General features: G+C 36.7%; 1 protein-coding gene across 1 annotated transcript in view; it reads right to left on the reverse strand.

The window, feature by feature from the left end:
- LOC140724890 (ribosome quality control complex subunit NEMF) overlaps positions 1-8,975 on the reverse strand; it is a 72,721-nt gene extending 63,746 nt beyond the window's left edge. Inside the window, exons 1-5 of the mRNA XM_073039639.1 lie at positions 8,868-8,975; positions 7,035-7,103; positions 4,599-4,701; positions 3,534-3,659; positions 350-498 (exon numbers count right to left, since the gene is read on the reverse strand). Coding sequence (XP_072895740.1) covers positions 350-498; positions 3,534-3,659; positions 4,599-4,701; positions 7,035-7,103; positions 8,868-8,923 — 503 coding nt within the window. The 5' untranslated portion in view covers positions 8,924-8,975. The remainder of the gene's footprint in view (positions 1-349; positions 499-3,533; positions 3,660-4,598; positions 4,702-7,034; positions 7,104-8,867) is intronic.
- Positions 8,976-9,212: the final 237 nt, after the last annotated feature.

Raw genomic sequence — 9,212 nt, forward strand, 5'->3', positions numbered from 1 at the left:
GTAGAGACATATCTCCACCCTGCCACCCCTATGTCATTCCAGATATCATTAAAACACCTTCCCAAACAACGACAGCATAAAAACTGCTTCTATTCTGTGTACATAAATTTCTACATAAGTCTAATACTCAGAAAATAAATTACATAGACCTCTAGAGTCACAAATAATACTATTAGTCTACTTCAGCAAAATACTTAAGAAGAATACTCCAGAGTAGGTTTATGAAAGTTTTGAATAGGATACAAAGCAATGCAATATCTAGCAGAATCAAGAATGATGCATATGTTCCTGAAAGCTTGACAGTGATTGAAATATCTTTAGATTTCATCAATGTACATAATAACAGTACCTCTCTAGAGACAGCAAGGGCTCTGGGCCTCTAGCATAATCAACTGGATATCGCTCACGAACGGCAAATTTCACATCATCCACTTCATTGGTGCGGAAACGCAAAAGAATTAGAATCGTGTATTCATAGTCAGTGAGAATTATGTTACCCTGCAAATGCAAAATGTTAAGATTGAATTTTACAGAAATTGATAAATAGGCACTTGTAAACAATATTGAAACCATCTTGAAAACAAAAAGACATAAAAATGGTGCAACGTGTAAATTTAAGAAAAAAGTGAACAAAAAATATTGTGCAAACACGAGGAAATCTGCAGATGCTGGAAATTCAAACAACACACACAAAATGCTGGTGGAACACAGCAGGCCAGGCAGCATCTATAGGGAGAAGTGCTGTCGACGTTTCGGGCCGAGACCCTTCGTCAGGACCTGCATTTTGTGTGTGTTGTTGTTCAAAAAATATTGTATTCTTTTGATTATTAGCAGAAGTAAACTGTAACAAGGAAAAAGGTACAGAACTTCATTGATCAAACACCTTAGAAAAAGGCTATTTGATTAAACTAGTTTGTAATGTAATTATGTACAAGTCTCTGATTCTGCTTTATACAGAATACAACCTAGGATCTGAAACGTCCTCGTTTCTTCATTATTTCTCCTCATTATTTATTGCTTGAAGACCAATTACTTACTACAGTGCAACTTCCAGGCTCTTGCACCACACTCCTCTGGATATAAAAGCCAGCAATCCATTAGCCTTCTTAATGATTTTTTTGTGTCAGTGCATAACAGTTTAATGACCTACAAAGCCTTCTATCCCCAGTTCACATCAAAAAGTATGTTTGGACCTCCAAAATGTGTGTGTTGCTTTTACTTAACAAGAAGTGCTCCCCCTTGCTCTTTGAAGTTCAAACGTGTATAATCTAACATCTGAATACACTGGTCTATTGCTCACCATTTCGCCAATTAATTTAACCAGTTTATAATTTTAAAGTTTCCTTTTAAAAATATGGCATATGCTGCATTTATCAGTTGCTCATCTTATTCCCTTTTAGCAATATTTCTGTTACCCATGTTACTTCTACCTTCATTTTGTTCTGAATTACCTATTACTGAATGAAGAGCTGAATTTTTTAAGGAGTTATTTCTCCTTTGAACTCTGTGGGTTCATTTCATTTCTGACAATTTGCGCTATCCTTATTCCTACTCGTAGTTTTTTTAGTGTTGTCATATGACTCAGTTGCTTACTAGAGACCTACCAAATTAAGTGCCTGCGGAACGTCCTTGGAATTTTCTGGCAGAGAAGAATCTCAAACCAAGAGCTGCATCAGAAGGCACATGCAAAACGTATGATGCAAGAGATGCACCACCCAGAACAGCTCTATGCTAGACTCAGGATGAGAAGCATATAAATGTCATCACAAGGAGGCATGGCAAAGAACAGTATGGAAATAAATAAGATCTGACATGAGTATCACCATGCAGTCACAGACCATTAGAAATCCTATCTTTGCATGAATGCCTTACCTGTTATTTGAGGTACAAAGAAAATCAGAAGAATTAATTATCAGTTCCCTCATGACATTATCAATTAAAAACATACACAGCTCAGGTTTACTTTTCTATCAGAATGCCTGCTGATGCGGCTTAGCTCAACTATACATTTTATTTCCATCCTAGACATGATTATGGTGAAAAGACAATGCTCTATTTCTCTCTTCACTGATGCTTCCTTACACAAGTACTTCCAATACTTTCTAAATTACAAAGTGCCATTTCTTCTTTAGTTTAATTCTGGAGACCAGCTATAGATCTGGTAAATCTGTACCTCTTTAAATATAGCTTTACTAAGGTCTGGCCCTTACAGAACTTCGGCTGTGGTATAAATAGTTCTTTCTATAGCTACAGCATAACTTAAGAATTTCACAGCACAGTAACAGGCCCTTCGACCCAATTCATGCTGACCAAGGTATTCATCTATTCTAATTCCATTTTCCTGTGCTTGGCCTGTATCCTTCAGTTTCTTTCCTATACACATACCTGTCAAAATACTTTCTTGTGTGATAAATTTGGCTCTCAGGTCTCATTTGAGGGCATCTATTTTCACCTTAAATCTATGTCCTCTATTTTTAAACTCCACTACCCTTGGTAAAAGGCTATCTACACCTCTTGGAATTTTATAAACCTCTATAAGAGGCTACCCCTCAGCCTCCTGCACTGCAGTAAGAACAATCCCAGTCCAGCCAATCTCCCTTTGTAACTAAAGTCCTCTATTCCAGGCAACATATGGTGATTCTCTTCTGCAGCCTGTTTAGCACTACCACATCCTTTCTCTGTATGGTGGTGATCAGAATTACACACAATATTCCACTGTGGTCTAATAATGTCTGTATAGGTGTCACATTACATCCAAATTCTTATGCTCAACACCCCTGCCCATGATGGAAAGCAAGCAAAACACCATCTTCACTACTACCAATCTATAGCCCTTGATCTACACTCCTCTGGATATGAAGGCCAGAAATTCACAGGCTTTAAAAAAAAACTTTTCATACTGGTCTGAAATATGTTACCTCACATAACCCTTACAACTAGCTCTCTCATTCTGTTTACCCCTATGTCAATACGCACTAAGCTTAGGAATAACACCCGGAATATTACCTCCTTAAAAATCTAATGCCTAAATCTTAGCAGGAATGACCTCAGACTTTTGTTTCTGACATACAGCACAATAACTTCCAGTCTTCTAGATTCTTTCCTGCTACTCCATATGTTCCTTACCTTTACACCAAGTCAGCAACCCACTGTTAAAGACTCTCAATATCAACTGCAAATACATCTACCTCTAGATTAAAGTTTAAAACAATCTCTATGCTTATTTCTATGATGTATCCTCTACTCCATTTGTGTGGTGTGTCTCAACTAACTGTACCAGCCTGGATGAGTCTGGTGCTTTAATTTGACTCTATTATACATTCTCTCTGGATTAAGACTACCCAAATAAAACTTGCATTATACTTTATGACTACTCAAGCTAGAGGACACAGGATGTCCTATATATCCTTCCTGGACATTTTAGGTCCCATGGTGATCTCTAATATTATTGGGCAGATGAAACAATCAATCAATTAAATGTACTTTACTTCTATTTCTTTCAAAAGCAAGACAATTTTTTTCATGTAACTTACACGGTCATATAATTCAACAATTAAATGGTAAGCTGCATGATCAGAACCAAACTGAAAATCTACAATTCTATCAACACCAAGTTGCTTGACGTAAATCAATCTTCGTGACTTTAGATGTTTACGACACTGCAATCAAAACAAAAAAAATTACATCAGTTTTAATGTAAATTTGAACAATTGGTCAGTTATAAGAGATATGGTGAAAATTACTTTTATATTCCTACTGAATCATTAGGACCTCAGGAAATGCATATAATGCAGTCACATAAAATTCCAGAGTACATAGAAAATCTCTGCTATATGACTCAGACTTCAACAGTTCTATTGCAGAGTATAAGACAGTCTGCTGGAGGTTTCAGTGGTCAATCAGCAGGGTAATTGAAATTAGAAACATCAGCAGTGGGGAAAAGGAATTGTGAAAGTTTTAGATCAAAACCCTGCATCTTCTTCCCATTGATGCCTCTGGACCCGTTGAATTCCTCCAGCTGATATTTTGCACCTGCAGTTTCTTAGAATGTAGAACAGTACAGCACTGGATAGAACACTTGGCCGACGACGATCTTGATGCCAGTTGATACTAAATTTCTGCCTCCTGTGTATCATCCATATACCCCTATTCCCTTCATATTCATGTGTTTATTTAAAAGCCTCAACATCTACCAAACCTCCTAATTCTTCTACAACCCTAGTAATTTATTTCAGGCCTCTACCATTCTCGGTGTAAAGAGGTTGTTCCTCACATCACCTTTAAATTAACATCCCATCCTCCCAACCTTAAAAGTGTCTTCTGGTGTTCAACATTTCTACTTTGGAAAGAATATTCTGTGTGCCCTATCTATGCTTTTCATAACTTTAAAAACCTATTTCAGATCTTCCCACAGCCTCTGATACTCGAAGGAAAACAATCCAAGTTTTCCATCCTTTCCTTATAGGTATCCATATTCTGTTATACTTTGCCATAACAAATGTGTTAACATATTCAACATTGTCTGCTAACACAATATTCATGTTACAAGATTACTCTGAATAATTAAGACATTATTCTGATTCTAATAGTATTTTCACCTTCATTGCAAAGCCAGAGGGCATCATGTTTTTTGGCCATTCAAATTCTGTTGTGTGGATCCGGATACCAGATTCAACCAAAAGAACAGCTTTAGATTCTGGCCTGTGGTGAAATGCAAAAAAACAGATGCAAACAAATTTAATACATCAAGAGATTATAAATTAATATCTTCTTTATTACCTATAAATTATAAATGTCTAGCATGATCTTAAAAACCACATACTAAAATTGTTTCAAAACATTTTAAACTTTGAATCAAGACGATAAGGAGCAACTTATTTTAGTGCATGGAATAATTATATTTAAAATCACACTTTTTTTTACCCTTGTATGAATACCCTTATAAACAACAAAACGGTTTTGCTGCTCTGAAGTACAGAAGAAGAGAGTATTTGTATTTGAAATTAGTTTAAATCAGCAAGAAGCAAAAGTAAAATCATAGAAGTTTGTTGCTAAGGAGTGAAGTACTTTCCAGTAAAGTTCTATCAGGTTTACTAGAATACATCTACAACTGTTAACACGTTGACCTTGTTGGCTGGGCTACCTTCTTGCAATTTATTATGTGCCCATCCTTCATCTGTATGTATTAGTGGCCCTAAGCTGGTGGGGCTGTAGAACAGATACCTGCTCTATCCTGGTACCAAATAACTAGGAGCTAACTCCATTAACTAAATACTAAGAAGTTATCTTGGGTGTCAAAAGTTTTGGTAAAAAGGCAGGAGAATGGGGTTGAGGGAGATAATAAATCAGCCATGATAGAATGGATAGCAGACTTGATGGGCCAAATGACCTTATTCTCCTCCTGTGTTTTATGACAACCACAGAACAACTGAATCAGAGATCCATGAGCCAACCTCAGACGTGTAGAGGGTCAGTAACTTTAAATTCCTATGTTATTATTTCAGAGGACCTGTCCTGGGCCCAGAACATAGGTGCAATTATGAACAAAGCAGTGTCACTACTTCCTTAGGAGTTTGTGAAGATTTGGCCTGACATCTAAAACTTTGACAAACTTATATATGTGTGTAGAGGAGAGTATACTGATTGACTGCATCACAGCCTGGTATAGAAACACCAATGCCCTTGAACAGAAAGTCCTACAAAAAGTAGAGGATATATACTAATCCATTATGAGTAAAGCTCTCTCCACCATGGAGCACACCTTCACAAAATACTGTCACAGGAAAGCAGCATTTACCACCAGGGACACCCACCACCCAGGACATGCTCTCTTCTCTCTGCTCCCATCAGGAAGAAGGTACAGGAGCCTCAGGATTCACGCCACTAGGTTCAGGAACAGTTACTACCCCTCAACGATCAGGCTCTTGAAGCACAGAAGATAACTTCACTTGCCCCATCCTTAAAATGCTCCCACAACTATGGACTCACTTTCAAACCTCTTCATCTCATCTTCTCAATGGGCATTGCTTAATTATTATTATTTATTCTTTCTGTATTGTACAGTTTGTTGTGTTTTGTACACCAGTTGGATGCCCTGGTTGGTGAGGTCTTTCATTGACTCTGCTATGGTTATTATTCCATGGATTTATTGATAATCCCCACAAGACAATGAATCTCAGGGTTGTATCTGGTGATATACATGTACTTTGATAATACATTTACTTTGAACTTCAGTGACAGATTGAAGTGGAGCAGTGAACTAAACTGGGAGATCTAGCATTTTAAAATTGTCAGCAGGTTCAGGACTTCTGTATTTGTAAATCTGCAGAATTCCTAAACATGCTTCCATTTAGCAGTGAATTCCAAGCCACTGGTTGGAGTGCAGTCAAAATATAAAGAACCCTGCGAGAGAATGAAACTGACATCACTTAGCTATCCCTTCTTTGGGCCTCTTTAATCCATGAACACGTATACTATCAAATTTAGGAAGGCTGGTGACAGAAAGCTAAGCTTACAAGAACACATCCAGTGAGAAGAATTTATATATGAAATGGTACACATATGCAATAAACGAAATTATGAGACAGGCAAAGAGAGGAGAGATAGTAAGAAACTTTCCCCCACAACAGAGATGTCTAAAGGCAAAAAACATAGGTTTACCATAAGGGGCCGAAAATTTACAGCAGGGGTTCCAAACCTCTTTTATGTCATGGACCTCCAGTTGGGAACCCCTGATTTACAGTGATACAAGAATTTTTTTTTAATCCCAGAGGAATGTACAACCTGCTGGAGTGGTGGACACAATATTTAACAAGTTATCCACATGAGCAGTTGAATTGTCACAGCATATAAAACTAAGAACCAAATTGGGGTTAATGGGATTAGTATTGTTGGGTGCTTGATTGTTAACATGGAAATGTTTCTGTACTGTATAACTTTATGACACGATTACAATATTTAAATTAGATTAGGAGTATACAAAAATACATTAACAGCCATACTTTGACTGATACATAAAACATTATCAAACTTACTTCTGAAGTCGGATGAGATAGGTTTTGTTGTCCACATCATAGACATTGTTCACTCTCATTCCTAGTAAGCTACAGGAAACTAATGTTAGTTACTTAAACAAAGAATAAACAAAAACTTACATAACCTTTATATCAGGCAAACAGTTGACTAATAAAGTTCCAAAAGATTTTTAAATGATTATTTCTATAATTACATTCAAATACACAATTATTGTAATGATGCATAGGCATAAATTAAAAGATATTTTAATGTAATGACATGAAATAAAACTCAGCTACTGTAACTCAAAGGTAATTTTTTATTTTTGGCCATTAGTATAGAAATATGTTGAAACCTAATACATTTATCTCAAATTAAGTACTCACAAGTTGAAACTGCAACTTGTAGAATAATGTGCAAATAAAGAAAATACAAATAAATAATGTCTAATCTATATAAAAATTCAGACCTTTCCCGCTCATGCACCTTAACTACAAGAAAAAAATCACCGTATTACTCTAAGTAAACATGAAACTCAATTCCTGATACATGTAGGTTTAAGTGAACAAGTAGAGTTTCACTTCTCATCTACAAAGTCTAAACAACAATGGAAATTTCTCTTTTTAATTTTAGAAAAGTTGCTAAGTTCGAGAAATGTGAGTTCAAATACAAAAGGATACAAGCTTAGAGTTTACCAAAATGTGGGAATCATATGTCTCCTTAACAATTTGTTTGCAAAACTAGTTAATAAGGAATACTATGATCTGCTTTGACAACTGAAATTCCTCAAGACAACCTCAGTAACTCTACATACAAATAAATCATTCAAGTAGTGGCTTTTTCATTATCAAAATACACCAAAAATTATAATCAATTTCTTATTTTGAAGTACAGATGGGGGTACATCAGGATGCAAACCCAATTGTAGATAGGTAAGTTCCACAACTAACAACATAGTACCACTTAACCATTCTCATGTACAGCACTTTAGTTATTGCAATAATTTGGGTTTTTTTTGGCAATAAGCAATCATAAGAAGTCTGCTGGACAGGATACAATAGGAAGTCAATCCTTTTCGTTTGAGGCTTTCTTGTTATGCACAATGAAACACTCCCAAGGCCCAACATCGCGTCCAGAAGTTCAACACTGCAACGTTCTCCCACTGTTACATTAAGGTGACAGGCAAATCTTGATCAAGACCTTACTGTACTGATCATGAACTGTACTGAAATAAGCCGTTTGTGTTTCATATTCTGTTTTTCCGGTCTTTTTTTTTGCCGTATGGGCGTGGGGGGGGGGGGGGTAATGAATTTATTGTTTATTCTTTGAAGGGTTAGTACCATGGATCTTCTTTGCTTCGTGACTGTCTATTGGGAAGACGGATTTCAGAACTGTATACTGCATACATACTTTGATGATGCATGTACATTGAATTCTAGAACAAAAATCCAAAAGTCCCAGCCTAATTCTAATAAGCTTTTAACTCTTTTTTTTTGCTCCACAAATGCTGTCTCGAGTATTTTCTGATTTTTTATTAACTTATCCAACACCCAAGGGCAAAAACATATTTCAAATATGTACCATTACTGGAAATAATTTTATTTATTTTTGTGAGATTTCTACTACCCAAGAACTTAAGCTCAGTATTGACAAGAGGCCAGACTAAACCTGCAACCCTCTCCTCTAAGGGGAACCAGGTATCCTCAGTCCTTCAAGGCCGGAGGAGTGACAGCCCGTCTCCAACATGCTTGACATTTTGGACCAAAGATTCCAGACACTTCTAAATTCTTTGCCGCTTTCAAACACTAACCCTATATCCAGCAGCTAAATATAAATGAGGGTCTATCAGGTACCTCTGCAGCTCTGAGATGATCACTCGGACATCGACAGTGTTAAAACGCAACTTCATCTTCAGCACACTTGTTCGCAACACAATCGCCCTTACATTCTGCGCATGCGCCTGCTCCAGACGGTAAGTGCCTTGGCTCAATTTAACAGCAAAACCGCTTAATGTCAAAATAGCAAAACTCCAGAGTCAGAAAGTTTGCAGCAAAGTATACGCATTAAAATATTCTCAAAACAGTTGCATTACTGCGCCTTTCTCTGTATTGTATGTCCTTCAGTGGGTACTGAATACACCTATAAACTTACAACAAAACTCTACGCTGATAGAATCGGAGAAAAAGGAAGCTATTCGG

Source organism: Hemitrygon akajei, chromosome 3, assembly GCF_048418815.1.
Source record: "Hemitrygon akajei chromosome 3, sHemAka1.3, whole genome shotgun sequence".
Classification (NCBI taxonomy): Eukaryota; Metazoa; Chordata; class Chondrichthyes; order Myliobatiformes; family Dasyatidae; genus Hemitrygon; species Hemitrygon akajei.